The sequence below is a fragment of the Lepisma saccharinum genome, chromosome 10, assembly GCF_977018435.1.
Source record: "Lepisma saccharinum chromosome 10, izLepSacc3.1, whole genome shotgun sequence".
NCBI lineage: Eukaryota > Metazoa > Arthropoda > Insecta > Zygentoma > Lepismatidae > Lepisma > Lepisma saccharinum.
Window position 1 is genome coordinate 89,667,496 of NC_139238.1, and position 18,378 is coordinate 89,685,873.

Here is an 18,378-nt window from a genome sequence, read left to right on the forward strand (position 1 = left end):
CCAAACTTTAAAACAAGTCCACATTGCACTTTCTCGACTTTAAATAACATATACAAATATATATTTATACTTTACAAAGATAAATAGTAATGTGTCTTTATGCGGTGAGGAAATTAAGATGTTAACAATAAGCAGACATAAAAAACCAAGCCCCCTCCCATGCCATCCATCCAAGGCTCCCACTTGTCTCCCTTTAATGCGTACTTTGTCTGTTTTCTTTAAAAAAAAAAATACACTTACATCACACAAACCATACTTGTACTTATTTCTACTCTTCACAATATTTTTGACACTTAAAAATTACGCAGGAAATAAAATAAGATAAGAAACAGTAAACAAAAAAGCATATGACAAAATTACATAGCATGCAGCTTGTCCAGAGGGAGAGAAATGGTCCTCTAAAAAAAATCATCTATACTATTTACAAAAAATTACAATTTTGAACTTAACATGCGATCATATATAAACACACATCTTTGTTGAACTTGTGGTTTGCAATTAATAGAATCAGATGAGGCAAGAACTAACATCGATGCTTCTATTTCAGTATTTGTAAGAAAAGCAGAAATAAATAGTTCGAAGGAAACATTCCTTACTTGTATATATATTATTAATACACTGAAATGCCTTTTTTTGTATATTTTAGATCGTTTTGAGCACTGTGGTGTGTCGTGATACTGTCCGCAAACGTAGTTAAAATAAAAACACAGACATTCAAGTTCCTACAATCATATAAATTAAGAAATTATACACAAGAAACCTAACACATACGTTACAAAAATAGATACCATTTTTTTGTCTTTTTTTGTTCTTACAGATAGAGGGAAAGCATCGTCGGGAAAGGCAACACTTTTTGAAGGTCGAGTTGCATCTGTAGCAGAAATTCTTTGGCTCACCTGAGAAGAAGAACACGACACGAATCAGTCTGGCCCTCTCGCTGCACCGATCTAACCACCGATCGGTCGGACTTGGAGGGCGGCGATTTCGATGTGCGGATCAAGACACTCGCCTGGCCTGCGCAGTCTCGCGTTAGTTCTTTGGCAGGCAGGCAGGCGCTGCGGGGGGCAAAGACACTCAATCGCGACCCACCCTTTTGTGGATCTGCTGGTGCTTTATCAAATGAGCCTTCTGCCTGAACGCCTTCCCGCACGTCTCGCACCTGAACGGCTTCTCCCCCGTGTGGGTCCGCAGGTGCACCTTGATGTTGGACTTGTTGAGGAACCCCCTGTTGCAGATGGTGCAGCGGTGCACGGGCTTCTCCTTGGCGCCGTCCGTGTAGGCACCACCCAGCTTGCTGCTCTTCCCCGACCGACTCTTGGGTTTGATCTTCGGGAACCCGTCCAGGGATCCGTTGAGGTCCTTCATCCCGGGGGTCCTGATGTACGGCTGCTTCCGCTGGAACCGTCCGTTGAGCACCCCCGAGGTGTCCGTCGTGCTCACGTGACCGGGAGGGCTCGCGTGGGTCGTGTGGGGGAGAATGTCCTTGTTTATGACACACGGGGGGCTGTACGGAGCCTCTATCTTGATGCCGTAACTGGGATCGGACTTCAGCCCGTACTCGTCGGCCTTGCCCAACCCGTTCGAGAGCCCGCCGTTCTGCAGCCGGCTCTGGAGTAGAGGCATGTGATTGTGATAGTCTCTCTTTATGAGTTGCGTTTGGTGGTGGGGTTGGTTGTTGTACGTATGGCTGGGGCCCTGAGTCAAAAGCGTCTGCAACGTCGACGACGCGACGGGAAGAGAGGGGCTCACGAACTGAGCGTTCATCTCCAAGCCTTCGTGCTTGTCGGCGGAACATGCCGTGTCGATCCACGCGTCGAGGTCCATCCAACTGTCCCTCGTGTCCGCCGGATCTAAACCCTCCACGTTCACGTTGGGGACGGTCGTGTCGGCGATGGCGTTCCCTATGATGGCGGCGATGTCCTCGATGTCCGGTGCCCCCAGGATGTAGTCCACCGGTTCCTGCTTCATGAGGATGTTCCCGCTGACCACCCCGTCCGCGCTGGAGGACACTTGCTCGTTCGGGTTGGCGTAGTAGATGGCGGCGCCGTTGCTCTGGCTCGGCATGCACTTGTACAGGGTGGGGTTGTTGTTGTTGGCCTCGATGGACGGTTGCCGACCGGACGTGCTGCTAGGGACTCCCATGGTGCTCTGCGGCGACGGCGCGGGCTGGTAGTGGTTGACTCCGCCGTTGCCCATCCCGTTGACCGTGATGTTACCCGTGTAGGTCGAGAATGGCGGCAACGGCTTTAGCTCGGCGAAGTTCGAACTGGGGGGCGACCCCGTGAGGAGCAAACTGTCCAAGGCATCCATCGTTGCCTTCGCCCCGCCATCCACCGAGTCCACTGGATCCAGCTTGTTGTCGAGAAAGTGGTCTCCTCCCCAAGTCAGCAACGCATCCACTGGTCCGCAATCCGACTGGTTGAACTTCATGTCAGCGGGAGATGTGGTCCGATCCGGTGGAAGAGAGTTGCCCGGGGAGGGGCAGGAGGCGCTATCCCACGACAGCTCCAACTCAACGCCCGTTCGTCGGTCACCAGCGCAAGCCACGGATATCGGCGGGCAGAACTGCTTCGTCTTGACGTCACACGCACACACAAACACTCGTCTTCGTCCATTCACTCAGCTGCCTTTTTGGGGTAGCCACTGCGTCACGCGGGGGCGTCAGGAGCCTGGACTCTCGTTCGGAATCATCGTGGGGTCAGTGAGGGAACGGCTATGCCTCTGCCACCTGCAACGGAAAAAGACACTTTAGTGCTCTTCAAGTTACAAACATCGCAAGAAATGACAGAAGAGAAGAAAGGCAAAGACGTGGAAGTACTTGACAGTCACAGAAGAAGCAGGAACCAAAACACCACCGAAACCATTCTTTGGACAGTCACGGACATTTCTGTGTTGTACAAACCACACCGGATCATTTCAACTCAGAAGTGTCCGCGAGTGTACCAGCCTTACTTTCTACAGGTTGCCCAGTTAAAAGTAGCCCGGCTCTATGAGGCAAATGACCGCTATACTGCACCAGTAAAATGGAATAGTCAATTGTAACGTGAACCGTGGTATGTATTCAAGGTCATCAGTACACACACCTCATTACTTTTCATGATCCTTGGCATGTAACTGTTGATCGCAGGTGGGCTATTTTTAACTGGGACACCCTGTACTTGCCTTCTACAATATACAGTATGTACACTGGTTATTACATTTTACAATAATTAAGATACAAGGTGGGCTATAAGTCACGCATGGGTTTCAATAGAGCATACTTTGGCATATTTATTGATATCCTGGTATTATGTACACAACATATGGGTGATTTCTGTCATCTATGTATGAAACATTATTTCACGTAAATGTCCACCATTATTGACTTCGCATGCAAGGATTATCTGGAGTTTTTTAGCATGCACCCGTTCTGTGAGGTATCCCCAAAGATAGAAATCTGTTTCTTCAAGTCTGGCGAACGTGGAGGCCAATGAATGTGTGTATTTCGATGTCCGAAATGGTCCGAAGCAGCGTCATCGTGTCCCTGGCTGTGTGCGCTGTGGCTCCATCATGCTGAATGGTGGTCCAAAATTTTTCCCGTGTGTCTATTTTCTACATAACAAACAAATTAGATATTCCCATAATTAACATGGCCATTATTCAGTGTTGCAACCCCTTTGTGAATTATGGCCCACCCTTTATAAACGTTAAATGTCGGCTTGCCGTTGGAACTGTCTCGCCAAAGACCTTCACCAAAGATTATGTCGCGTTTCAAAAAACGACTACATTTCAAATTCTAAAGAATTGGAGCTGTTCCCACCCTATTTAAGGCTCGGCTGGACCTTTGGCATGTAAATGGGCGAATTTTTTTCAAATTTTCCTCTCCATTCGAAAAACTTCTTGGATATTTCAAAATATGAAACACTACATCAGCTTAGAATTCCTTCTAGAGCATTGACGTGAATCTTCATGTAGTTTTCTTTCATTGTTGTCTAGATATTATCAATAGTTTAATACTTATGTAATCACAAAACTATTGATAATAGCTAGACAACAGTGAAAGAAAACTACACGAAATTTCACGTCAATGCTCTAGAAGGAATTATAAGCTGATGTAACGTTTCATTTTTTGAAATATCCAAGAAGTTTTTCGAATGGAGAGGAGAATTTGAAAAAAATCGCCCATTTGCATGCCAAAGGTCCAGCCGAGCCTTAAGACATTACTAGTTTGGATGAAAATTACTGCTATCTACATTTGCAGTAGCATTTTCTAATCGAATCACTTTCGTCCAGTGGCTGAGCGTCTGAATGCGCCCCGTGTTCGATTTCCTAGGTGGGCGATTTTAGGTGGGAACCAAACAATGATTTCTGCAAAGAGCGATTCTGGGGTTCACCCAGCCCCTGATAAATGAATACCTGGGGATAACTCTTGGGGGAAAGGACGGGCAGAACGTGATGGTGATCACATCATCTCCACTAATGGCAGAGATTCTGTATGTGTGGGGCTCATACCGCCACATCACCTGCACATTGCAACGCGCACGGGAAATATGCCGTTACGAGTTCTTGTCTACACAATATCAAAGTATTGGAACAACTATAAACAAACATTTTGGAAGCCATTATGAGTTCCTGGCCACAAAACAGCAGTTTTTGAACATCTATGATGTAAATGAAACATTTGAAAGGCATCACAAGTTTCTACCTATGGATCATGTAAGTTGTAAATGAAATAATAAGAAGACATCATGAGTTCCTGTCTACAAATTATCAGAGCTTGGAACAACTGTAAAGGGAAATACACTTTCTTGCAAGTCATTTTGAGATTTTACCTACACTACATCAAAGTTTTTAACATCTTTAAAGTAAAACATTTTGGAATGCATTTCAAGTTCTGGTTGCATATAAAATGTTGGAACATACTAACTTAAATTAAACATATTGGAAGCCATTGTGAGTTCCAAGCTACACAAGTTCAATGCTTTGGAACATCTAGAAAGAAAGCAAACATATTGAAAACCATTTCGAGTTCCTGTCTACAGATCAGTTTTGAAGCATCTTGTAAATTAAACATTTTGAAAGCCATCATGGGGCCATTTCTACACAATATCAGCGTTTGGAACATCTATAAAAGGGAATAAATATTGTTTACCTACACAATATCAAAGTTTTTAACATCTCGAAAATGAAATGTTTTGGGTGTCCTAAATTCGTGCCCCTAAAACATCTATGAAGTTAATGGAACATTCTTGACCAAACAATATCAAAGTATAAAACATCAATAAAATAAACAAGACAATTTGGAAACCATAAGAAATACCAGCCCACACATTAAGTTTTGGAAAATGTATAAAGAAAATAAACATTATGAGCTCCTGGTCACACAATATCAAAGTTTTGAACGCCAGTAAAGCAAAATACGCATGTTTGAGTTTCGGGTTAAGGTGAAATCAAAGCATTTGAACCTGTTTCTGTTGGTCAGGACGATATAGCTGACTTCGATAAGAACAAAAGGTTTTTGAACATAGAAACTAAGAAAGATGGCATGGAATTAAGAGGAGGGGGCAGAAACCGCTCGACCCTATTTCCGGTCACACAAAAGATTACGGTGAGGCAGTTCAGGATTTTAAAAGCCTTTGTGGGAAGTCTTGGGGAAAAGGAACAAGAAAAAAATGGAATACAAGAATTTCGTAATCAGAGCGAGACTTTTCGATCGTTGCATTGCGGTCACGTGGCTCTCCATAAAGCACTTTTATCATTCCTCGCCCGCATGCAGACGTTCATCAGGATTTCTCGGTCACCAAATTTCTCCACTTTCTCCGCTCGTTGTATTTTTTGACACCGTTCTGTGGGAATCCGCGTGCTCCGTCATGCCATGGCGGATGTTTACCCGCAGAGGGGCAAAACGGCGTCGCTGAGGGTATTTCTGCGCGCAACGACCCTTTCTAGAATGGCAATGACATTCCGACGATGACGTCAATGACCGTTAGGACATATTGAAATCGTGGGAGATTTCTAGGGTCGGGTGGAACGATGACTTTCTGTCGTGGTGGTAAGGAGTATTTGCAACAATGTTTGCAATTTCATTAGTTAAGGGAACGACCGAGTTTTGCAACAGTTGGGCATTGATTTCAATATGGTCGGAATGGGCACTGCTATAAAAAACCCCGGCTGGACAAGAGATTGGTTGATTTGTTTTTTAAGTCCACTTTATGCACAGAAAGGCTAATCGGGACTGGACCTACAATTTAAAGTAGGATCCGTGCCATGTGCCTTCACCGGGTATCGAACCCGGAACCCCTTGATTACATGGCGACGACGTTACAACTACGCCATCGGGGATGCACGAGCTGGACAAGAGAGTATGAAATTGTTCAAAGTGTCCTTTTTCTGTCCATCCACTTTTCTACGCCATTGGATGTTTGATATTCCCGAGAGAACAAACAAAATAATTCTTTCATAGGCATAATGTATTTCTCCGGCACACAACTCCTCTCTGCAGCAGTGTTGCCAAACCTGATGCGCATAAACGAGCAAAGTTTGCTTAGGTCCACCCTGTGTTCAGGCACACTAATCGGGACTGAATCCACAATTTGAAATATACAATATAGCTTTGATTAGAAGGCGACATCGTAATCACTACGCTATCGGAGAGGCCTGCTTTAAACTGTTTTACAGCGTATCATATTTGTATGTGTTATTTGTATTTGTAATTTTACCTCTTTTTGTCTTCCTTTCTTTTTCCCGATTTTCGTCTTTCTTCATATGTCTTAGAGCCCATTTGTTCTTTTTCGCCTTGTGCCGGTGGAGGCACAAGTGCTTCGGATCCCACTTTAAACTGTATGTACACTCTCGATTAGCCTTTCTGTGCATAAAGTGGACTCAAAACAACAAATCAATCAAAATTACTCAACCATTTGTTCATTCTTAGGCCCGCTTTAGACGAAAGCATTTTTTTCTTAACTTTTATGACCTGACCAAAATGGTACCATGTAAAGTGAAAAATCTTATGGTCAGGAGCGTATATTTTAGGATAGCTAAGCTATCTGCGAAGCCTAGAGAATAAAATGCAGGAGAAAAAGAAATTGTAAATAAAATTATTCATATCAGTGAGTTGATGATGGTGATTCTGGAGTTGGCAACCTGATTTCTTGTGAGTTGGCAACCTGAATTCTTATGAGTTGGCAACCTGAATTCTTATGAGTTGGCAACCTGATTTCTTATGAGTTGGAAACCTGTTTTCCTATGAGTTGGCAACCTGATTACTTATGAGTTGGCAACCTGATTTCTTAGGAGTTGGTAAACTTATTTCTATTCATAGCCTAGGACCACGTGACACAGTCAGATAGCCCAGACTTTAGACTCAGTATACGCCACTGCTTATGGTATTTCAGATACCATGGCATTTCTCAAAGATAGAATCACTCCTGCTTCCGTAGCATTTTTTGTAGCATAACCAATCAGAAGCGTCCTCTAGGTGACGTGTACAGTTGTAATGGCGGCCGCGTGAGATGTAAACAATGTATCACTTCACATCTTTAAAACCCGATAACTATTCAACCGAGAGGAATAACGTTTGCTATCAAAAGGTATTAGTTACAAATCAACGGCGTGGTTTAAATAATACATTATAGCGTATACGGTACACGTATGAAAGAAAATTTTAGTTTTTTCAATTGTAAACGCCGTGCTCTAACCACAGTTCGGTGTGATGTATATATTATACATCGCAATCGCAAAAACTAGCCGGAATGCTACATGAAATGCTTCCGTGTAAAGTACTGCCTACTATAAGATTTTTGGAAGAATTTACATAGCATTTAATAATAATAACTCGTGGCGCAACAGCCCTTTGAGAGATCGGGTCTATCTACCGACAGAAAAAAGAAAATGAAAATGTCAAATGCATGAAAAGATGGCAAAACATTGGATTGGATTGACTACTGAAAAAACCTATTTTCTCTTTCTTACGCATGAAGAATGCATGATATTTGGATCTTCTTTAATTTCCGTTGTGAAGTCATACTCCTAGACACTTGTATAATTTGTTATTGCACAAAATGTCAAATGTCCTCGCGTATAAACTATGCAAGTGTAAGGTTATTCTCCGACAATAGTAGAATAAAAAAACACAAAATACAAATAAAGGGACAACTAACAAAAAAAAACCTTTCCTTTCTTCTAATCCTTTCTATTTCTTTTCATAGTTTGTGAGAGAAATACTTGAAATTCAAAACATTCTGATTTAAGTATAGGATAGAGTAACACAGAGCCATCTGTGAACTGTTTCGAAACTTCTACATCCTTGCAAGGTTGGAATTTTGAGAGTTCTCCTGCCATCTGTGGAGCAAAAGTGTAACTACAATATTGGCCAGTGAGATTTGCGGGAAAGTTGTTCTATCCATTCACATGTCAGCTTCCGTTAATAATTGTAAGGTTTGGGTTCTTATCGCGATAGACACACTCAGTTTACTTTTCTCTTGTTCGCAATGGCTTTGAAGTAGTTGTTTAAGTAAAATATCTTAATTGAAATGCTCTATATTAACAAGTGTCCTCGAGTAACCAGCCAGGTTAAATCAGTAATAGCGTTGCCTTTTTGCTCAGACAGGCTAATCGGGAATGGACCTATACTAGTTTAACCCAGTGCTCGAAAAATCTTCATCAGAGCTAGGCGCCAGCTCTGAAATTCAGGCGCCAGGAAACCACCTACTGGCAATTGTGCATACTACTTGTATAAGAAGTTGAGCGTCACCGTATTCAAAACATTGCTAAATCATGTGAGAAAGCAGAAAATTAGGGGTTGGGGAACAAAGAGTAAGGAATATTTACTGATTCTATGAAATGTTCACAACGTTGATAAAAAAAATCATAACACCATTAAGCCTTGTTTCCATGATATGAAAAATTCAATATGCTGACCAAGGCAGAAATTTATTTTATTTTAAAACATAAAATAAACGTAATGTTTCAACCTTCTAGCAAGGTCTTTTGCATTTAGTACAGAGTCTGAAGTAGACCTTGTTAGAAGGTTGAAACGTTACGTTTAGTTTATGTTTTAAAATAAAATAAATTTCTGCCTTGGTCAGCATATTGAGTTTTTCAAAAAAATCATTTGCTAACTTACGCTGTACTGCAATTTGAACTCAGACTCTTCAAAATTTCGTACATGCAAACTTAAAAGAACGGTAACATTACAGCAAAAGATCATAGTCGCCAGGCTGAAACTTTTAGTCGCCATGGCGACCTGGTGACTGGGATTTTTCGAGCCCTGGTTTAACCTTTGATCCGAACCACTGTGTCATGTGCCTCCACTGGGTATCGGACCTGACCGTAGACAGGAAATACTTACAGGAGGGGGAGGAGGACCCATAATTGCTCTTATACTTTAGGTACTAAATATACAAGCATATGTTTTGTGGAACCAGGTATAAGATTAGTTTATATACGTATAACACCGATCTCTGGAGGGGATGAGCGTAACGTGCTGAGAAGCCAAGGTTCGAACTCTTGTCAGAGGAGTATCCCAACAACACAGGGAATATTAAGACCGGAAAGGGAATTTTGGAGCAATTTAAAAGGAATTTTCAATTTGAGCCAGGAACAACACTGGGAAGAGGACGGGGTCGATGAAATTCCGAGAATAAAACCTGTTTCGCACAAGTTTGAGGAATTCCAAATATCTGAAAATTCTGGTTCGATTCTCTCAAGGAAGTATTCTCTCAGCATTGTTCCCTGTTGTACATATCTGATGCTTTGGATAAGTATTTGAAAATTAGTTACCGATGTTGGTTTCTGAATAGGCATTACTCCAACAAGCCACAAGATTCGGCGGATTTGAACCCTAACTCTCCTCCCTTAGAATACATCCGTGTTCTCGGTTTTTTTCGACCCATTTCTAATAATTAAAAATATATTACATTATATTTCGTTGATCATTATTATGATTTAGGTTTTTATTGAGCAGTTAACATTGTATGAAAAGAAAGAGGTTCATTTCTAATCATTTAAGAAAGATTGTTAACGTTAATGGTCCGCCATAAGTCATAACCACTAAATCCAATCAGCGTAGTTCGTTAGGTTGTGGATCTACCTAGGTGTACCTTCCCGGGAGAGCAGTTTGATTTCCAGTTTGTGGACAGAGAGATTATTCTGGATTGATTAGTGGTGCAAAGATCGTCAGTAACTTGTTCACGTGCCCAATTATAATAGCGCACAGGAAATAAAGTGGACTGAATAGGAAAATGTCGTCATCAGTTTGTTTCTTCGAGAACGTGAGTTTTCCTGAATTGGGGAAAATTGAATTTTCCAAACATTGCACCAAAACTTTCCACGTCCCATTCTGAATCTGCTTCTCCTAAAAGGAAAAAATAAAAGTCACACGTTTATGAAATACCACCATGATAGTTTTTACCCTGACGATGTTGGAAAAACACATCGACAAATTGACTTCCGTTTGTGCAAAGACATTGTTCATTCCAAAGAACAAAGAATCCAGTGTACAAAGCCAATAATAATTCTCCGGATATTATTGCATTAATTACTTACTCACTGGACGGAAGTGAAAGTTGGTCAGCTTCGATGAGGAAACGAATAATTGTTTCATTTATCATAAATCGTGTATTTATTTTTTGAGGTTATAGGTACTAGTCAAGGTAGCTGGTAGATTGTTCAAGAAGGACACTTATTGTATTTTAGCTAAATTACGGCGCCTTGCTATTCACGGTCATCGCAACAATGAGAATGAGCACAAAAAACAGACATATTAATCTTTTGTATTCGCGAAAGTGTACAAAATTATACGTTTCCTACATAGAAAACCTCGAAATAACGCGAATTTCGGCTTGGCGGTGTTAAGCGTTTGTCGCGAATTTCACAGATTTTTAAGCATCGTAGTACGAGTTTGACTAAAGAATCGGTACGTACTTCCTCCGGTTGTCGAACCAGACACCCCTTGATTACAAGGCAACGACGTAACCAGTACACCATCGGGCAGGGTTGTGCATAGCCCTACACAAATGGTGAAGCGAACATCTACAATGTGAGATCTGCAAAAGCAGCAACTTTAGCCACTCCTACTTATTCTAGCTTGCTAAATCCCACTCACCTATTCGCAGTATAGGTCTATACCACGTCGTGAAATCCAGAGCTGGGTAAGTTACTTTAAAAAGAGTAATGTGTAAATTATCGTTACTTTGGTTGTAAAAGTACGTGCTACCGTTACAGTGTAGACATTTCACTGCTTATGCTAACTCGTTGACAGCGCTTCAAGTGGTCGACTTTCGAACTCGCCATCCAAGAATCCTGAGTTCGAGTTCTTTAGTGTTCTTTGTAACTCCCGTTCATCAGTTTCATGTAATCACTCATCGCCGCCATTAGACAAAGTGGCAGAAACGTGACGCAAAATAACAAGAATACAAACTGTTTACAGAAGAAACACATCCTTTCTGTGGTGCAGGTTTTGTCATGTACCTTTACATCCCCAAGTTTCCGAGAACGCAACAAACCATGATTTGATCTGGCATAAATTCTCAAGTTTTGAATTTATCAACGTAACGCAAAGTAATGAAGTACCGTTATCATTACTCGCGTAATTTCGGTAACGCGTCACTTGCATTACGTTACAGGCTGTGGTGAAATCAATCAATACACTCAAGTTAGGCTTAGACGAAAGCATTTTTCTTAACATTTATGCCATGACCAAACTGTTACCGTGTAGTGAAAAATCTTATGGCATTTCTCAAGGATAGAATTGGTCATATTTCCGTAGCATATCCAATCACAAGCGAGCTCTAGGTCACGAGTGCAGATGTAACGACGGCCGAGTGAGATTTAAGCAACGTATCACTTCACATTTTAAAAGCCGATAAGTATTATGTTAGTTGTTTCAATCTTGGTGTGCCTTTCGTGCTGTATACATTATACATCGCATTGCAGAAGCTATCCGGAATTTTACATGAAATGCTTCCGTGTGAACTACTGTCTGCTGTAAGATTTTTGGAAGCATTTACATAGCACTGACACTAGCAAAAATGTTAAAAGGCAAATTGGTACCAGTGTACTTTGCAAACACCCTGCGATCCAGACGCGTGGCTGGATAGGCTTGATCGTGGGAGAACACGACAGGTTTTTTTTCTCCTTTTTCCCCATCGCGTACGACATTTTATTTACTGCGTGTAAGCGCTCGTTTATATCCGAAGCGAGGAAGCCACCGTGACCTGGTAAAGACGCTCGGAACAACCCGGATCAACAATTGTGAGAAAACAATTACCCCATTTACCAAGCGGCATGACAACTTGTATTCGGCACAGCGTGCTGGAGTGGAGACCAGCTCCTGCCGATGACGCACGCGCAGGGTTTCCAACTCTGGAGTCTTCAAAGTCACCAACTGCGGCAAATATTTCGATTTTCTTGATTCGTTCTGTTTTAAGGTAGTGATCGCTGCTACAACTGTTTTAAGCATTGCCGTTGGTTGGTAGCTTTGTGCGGGATGGGGGTGGGGGGGCACACTTATCGCACACAACTTAAACACCATCAGTGATTAGGTTAGGCTTGCTGGGTTTGGTTCTCTTAGAAGAAGAAGAAGACGCAAGTAGTTGTAGCAGCAATACCGACATCTTTTTAAAGGTTAAAACTCATTCGTCAGTGATTTCAGAAACTACTAGATCTACAAAGACAAAACGTAGTGGCTTGAAATAGCTACCTACTGCTATTTTAATCTCTTTCGATTACATTACTCGACATTTCTAAGGTCTTCCCGATGGCGTTTCCCTTGCACTCAAGAGGTTCCTGGTTCGATCCCTGGTGAAGGCACATTGCACAATGGTTTGGATCCTGCTTTAACCCTTAACCGGACAACCAGTGTCTGTCAGACACTGTTGCTTACATTTTTTGTCACATACTCCAACGATACTTCCTGCGAACGTGATATTTTTTGACTTTGATTGTTACTCTCTTTTTCTCATTTAACAATACTTGACTGTTTGATAAAGAAGGTCAGGCGTAAAAAATATTTTCGATTTCACTTACGTAAACGGGCAAGCAGTGTCTGTCGGACACAGTGTACAATTGATATGTGAAGAACTCTACTTGAATGTGTATTAACACATGTTTAATAAAAAAATAAAGTATTTAATAAGGTATTACATAAAAATATTATTAACGCTAAAATAGAAAAAATGAAAAATATATGATCAAATGAAACTATTTCTTAACACTACCTTCCGGCCTAACATGTTTCATGTACTATGCTGCAAGAAATACAACATGCAATTACGATGATTATGCTGAATACAATAATTATGGACATAACAATGATGATGAGATTAAATATCATGTAACTCGCTTGTTTCCACAGTGATGAAAAATAAAAATCTCGCATGAGAAGGGCAAGATCCATTTAAAACAAAGCAGTGTCCGACAGACACTGCTTGCCCGGACACGTTACAAAAATAGCTTGCCCGGATAAGGGAACTGTAGTTCAAATTCCGATCAACCTGTCTGACGTGAGTGTGAAGTGCCTCGTTCCTACCTCTTGTGTCAGCCGGTCACCGTGGCGGAGTGGTTAGCACAGCGCGATAGGACGCTAGGAGTCCCGGGTTCGAATCCCGGCCTGGGCATGCGTGTTCTTTGTGTGTCTTCATCAAATTCACCACATCATCCACATTTTCGTGATTTCAAAAAAAGTGGCAGAAAAGCGAAGTAAAATAAACCAAATCAATCAATCAATTAAACCTCTTGTGTTAACATGACGATGAGACCGATGAAACTAATAAATTCTTTCCTTACTGAGGATTCAAGCCCGAGACTTCTAGCTTCTTTGTAAGGCATGCTGACAATTCAGTGACGGAGGAGCGTTTTCATCCTATAGACCCTTAACAATGCTGCATTAATGCAAGAGTGATATCTCAAAACGCAGCTAATTAATTATTAATGACATGGAGCATGCTGTGATGACGCTCCGTAACCGCAGCTCCAATGTGTCTTGAAGTCTTCCTAATGCAATTTGTTCCGGCCAGTTGTCTTGCTTTCACCGGCTGGTACTAATTGCCCTCCCCTTCTTCCACCGATGCGGAAAGAGAACAAAAAAGTCACCATTCAATATCACACAGGAGAAGTCTGGTTTCTGTACCCAGGTTAAAATCGTTGAAGTATCGGGCATCGAATCTTGGATTTGAGAATAGGGCAACGCATTCTAGATTCGGAAAGCGACTAACAGACACTGGATTTGGCAGGCGAATAAAAATCCTTTAATTAGGGGAAACGAATCCCGGGTTCGATAAGCGAGTAAGAAATTGTTTGAAAATCAGATCCGGATACACGTGCGAATTTTCTGGCAATATGCCTGCATGGAGTGACAACTTTAGGGGGTGGTGGATGGTAAAGGCGACCGGAGCGTGGTGACGTTCACATCACTTCCAGAAATGATCGAGTTGTGCGGGGATCAACCTCTCCCTCCCAATACACCTTCACAGCATGTTGCAATGTACATGGGCCAGTGGCGTGCTCAAGGGGCACGTGGTTGGTGGTCATACTCCCTCCCCCTTTGGCTCAGTATTCCGAAAGGAAAGAACGTTAGAGGAAGGAAAAGATGGAAAAATGAGGATTGACTACAAAACAACTATACGTCCCCCCCCCTTTTGAAATTGATTGAGTTAGTGTTTTAAGTCCACTTTATGCACATTAAGGCTAATCGAGACTGAACCTACAGATTGAAGTGGGATCCACCGGATATCGAAACCGGAAGTCCTTGATTACAAGGCGACGACGCTACCACTGCGCCATCGGGAAACCCCCCTCCTACTGGGCACGCCACTGTCCTTAGCGAAGCAGTTTTCTCGGCATGCTACGACATCAGGGATCCCGGATTCGAATCCAGGCCTGGGTAATGAAGCAATTTATACGGGGCAGAAGAAAAAAGTTTAATATACAGTAATTACGCATATACGTGCATAGCAACATGACTTAGCAGCGGGATCAGGTCTGGAAGCAAATGATAGCGGCGATGGGACTCAGCGAGTTTATTGTATTTCTGAAAATGGCAGTGGGGAACACTTCATATATAGTGGAACCACAGCCAAAAGAGCCTGCCCAGACCCGCGACTCCTGTGCATCGTACTGCCGCTGGAGGGGAGGGGCAGAGTGGAACAGGCTTCCTTATGGCCCGAGATGAACCGATTGATGGGAAGGTGCGCGGAAAATTTTGTAAACGACAAATAGAATTGGCCGCAAACATGGCGGCTGTGCGCGTCCTGACGTCACATGAAACCCACCTATACCGTGGGGGTTGAACAGAAAAATATAAAGGGTCATACATACTTGAAATCTGACGTGGTGGGGTGTTTTGTAGCTCTCGCTACCTCTGATCGAAGGGAGTGTTAGCCACTACTCACTGCTGTACGAGTTGCGGGTCATCAACTGGGCGACGGGGTTCTGGGAGCGCCCCGTGAAATAGTCCCAGTTTCTGCAGACACAAAAACAGTTTTCTACTTAGAACATTTTCAAGGAAGAAAAATGAAAGAATTTGGATATTGAAAACAAAAAAGGCAAAAGGTGCCACGAAGAGAATATGGAGGTACGACCATTTCTGTAGGAGTTGTGATTAGCACCATGCTCCGGCCACCCTTTATCCCCTTGGTACCCGTTTATTAGAAGTTGGGTGAGTCTCAGAGCAACTTTATGAAGAGGCAATTTCGGAAAAATTCCCAACTTCTAGCACACCACACCGGGAATCGAATCCGGGTCTCGACTTCTGACATCAGTGCGGAATGCTTTTTTGGTTGGGTTTAAATCTCTTACAATAAATACATTACATTTAGCCTAACCACGAAATTATTAGCCTGACGTCAGAAGACGAAATACCGCTTTTGACAGAGAGGTAGGTCTCTTGAGTTGGGTGTGATGAGTGATACTACACGCGTGGCAGTCAAGACCCTCTACCGACTGCCTGGTTAGAATCCTGGCCTGCGCATTGGTGTTCTTTGCAAGTGTCCCTTCATCAATTTCATCATATCATCACTCATTCTCATCTTCGCGATTAGCCAAAAGTGGCAAAAAAGCTAAGTAAAATAAACCAAATCAATCCATGCTCATCGACTACTCCACTGCTGCGAAGAAAAATAAGAAAGAAACAGAAAGTGATAAGAAACGAAAGTGAAAGAGAAGATAGAAAGAGAGAGAGAAATGAATGAATGAAAGTGAAAAGGCAGGGAGAGGGAGGAGGAAGAGAAAGAAAAGGAAATAAAGGAATGGAGAAAAAAGGAAGACGAAAGAATCTCATGACAATTGAACCAGAGACCAGATGGAAATATGTCGCCCACCCTGGAGTCCACCGAGACGACACTGACGCCGAATCATGTTCGTGATATGCACGTGTGGCTCGCATATGTGGAGGTTATTTGGTTGGGAATCAGCATTGGTTGGTATCACATGGTGCAATCCACACACGGCGGCGTCCTTCAAGGAAAATGCATCCGCTGCAAATAATTTAATTGCAAGCCTTGAATTCTGACCGGTGGATGCCTTCCTAACTTCCAAGAGCTCTATCGTACTATTACTACTGCGTCATGTATATCAAGCCAGGCAATGGAGGACCAACATGTTTGATTTTTGCTGTGATGCCTGGATTGGAGTGTGTACGTTCACACTCATACTGTACCACTGCGCAATAATACAGTCAACGGCAAAGATAATGCTTAGCAAATTGTCCACAGCTATTTTCATTACCTTTTTCTTCTACATCCTGTGTTGTTTTAAGGAATGAAACTATGTTTGTTCGAAGCAGGCATTGTTCTCTGCTTATTGACGTCATTATTTCAATTCATTGTCAACACATTGTGTAATACAGACCGAATGAAAATGGTGGTGGACAATTCGCGTACTGTTCTTTCGCCGTTGGGTGTACGTCACGTCATCATAGATACGCGATGCATAACGGTGTGAGGGATCCCGAAACATAAGAGCTAAGAGTGGGGAAATCTCTCCCAACCACGATGCCGATTTCGTGATATAATCTCTTTTTTTTTTGTGGGAAGGGAGGTCTCAAAATGTCAGAACATCCAGAAATTTCGAAATTCTTTTGACTTTTTAAGAATACGCAGTCTGTGAGGCGTTTGGGAAATGTAGACTCCTGTGTCGCCTGAATTGTCGGGAAACTTCAATTCTTTGTGGCACCCAACATTTAGGGTGTGATTTATTTGGTTCACTTTACTTCGCTTTCTGCCACTTTAATTAAGCGAATATGATGATGATGAGTTATGATGAAACTGAGGAAGGCATACTCACAAAGAACACCCATGACTTGGTGAGATTCGAACCCGGGACCCCTGGTACCGTAGGGCTCTGTGCTAACCACTCCGCCACGGTGATCCGCGCCCGGCATTTAGGGAACTGCTGTTCTTCGGAAAATCTCAAATTTCTTTGTCTTCAGTGTTTCAAATATTTTAAGGAATTCTGAGAAAAGGCAGAGTCGACGAACTGGAAAATGCACTAAGGTCTGACTAAAGAGGGAGACACGTATGAAGGATAAATGTAAAAAACAGAATAGTGGACGGAATATGGCGAATAGAGGTGCACTTGCTGTTGATTGGTTGATTTAGTTTAATTTACTTAGCTTTTTTTGCCACTTTTGGCTAATAGCGAAGATGAGCATGAAAGATGTGATGGAATTGTTGAAAGGATAATCATTACAAACACGCATGGACAGCATACAACACGAATCCTACAGAGGATTATACTGGTTGCGAGTCCAAATGCAAGAACCTCGTTAGAGTACAGTACTCGTGGAAGAGAGGTAGACATGAAAAGTCTGACTGTAGACCTTCCTACGACAACGGCATTTTCCTTGCTTTCATATTGCAAAGTTTTGAAAGAAAACCATTTTGGGGCACAGAAAAATGTTCTGTAGAGATTAATTAGGACTTTAGCTGCAATTTGGAGTAGAAACCCAACCACTGCGGATTGAACACTAAAAAACTTACTTACAAGGAGGCATCATGAACACTAAACTGTTGAGGATGGACGACAGAAAGCCCTGGTTCGAGCCCTGGAATGTTCCCTTGCGTGTGTCAATTCCTTTAAACGTCGTTCCTTCCCATCGTCGCGTTTCGCCGAAAGAGTCCACAAAGAGACTATACTCTGTCCCAGCTAACTGTGGAGCAGGCGAACGAAAACAGGTCTCTGCGCAAGTAGTGACGCGAGACGGCTCCACCAATGAATACGCGATAGCGAAAGGTGTTGCGTGAAGGAGGGGAAAGTGACTGCAGTTACCAGCCTATCAGCAGCGTGTACAGCTTTGCTCTGGCCACTCGATTTCCTCGCCTTCTCTGACGCTATGCGCAGCCTTGCTCCACAGTTAGCTGGGACAGGGTATACATTCTACGTGCCGACATCCGTGACGGATTG

General features: G+C 42.6%; 1 protein-coding gene across 3 annotated transcripts in view; it reads right to left on the reverse strand.

The window, feature by feature from the left end:
- Window positions 1-223: 223 nt before the first annotated feature.
- The window catches only part of ich (zinc finger protein ichor), a 122,362-nt gene continuing 104,207 nt past the window's right edge, over window positions 224-18,378 (reverse strand). For all 3 annotated transcript variants that reach the window (XM_083130094.1, XM_083130093.1, XM_083130095.1), the window contains exon 2: window positions 224-2,728. In XM_083130094.1, the coding sequence (XP_082986220.1) occupies window positions 1,075-2,430 (1,356 nt within the window). In that variant the 5' untranslated portion in view covers window positions 2,431-2,728 and the 3' untranslated portion in view covers window positions 224-1,074. The remainder of the gene's footprint in view (window positions 2,729-18,378) is intronic.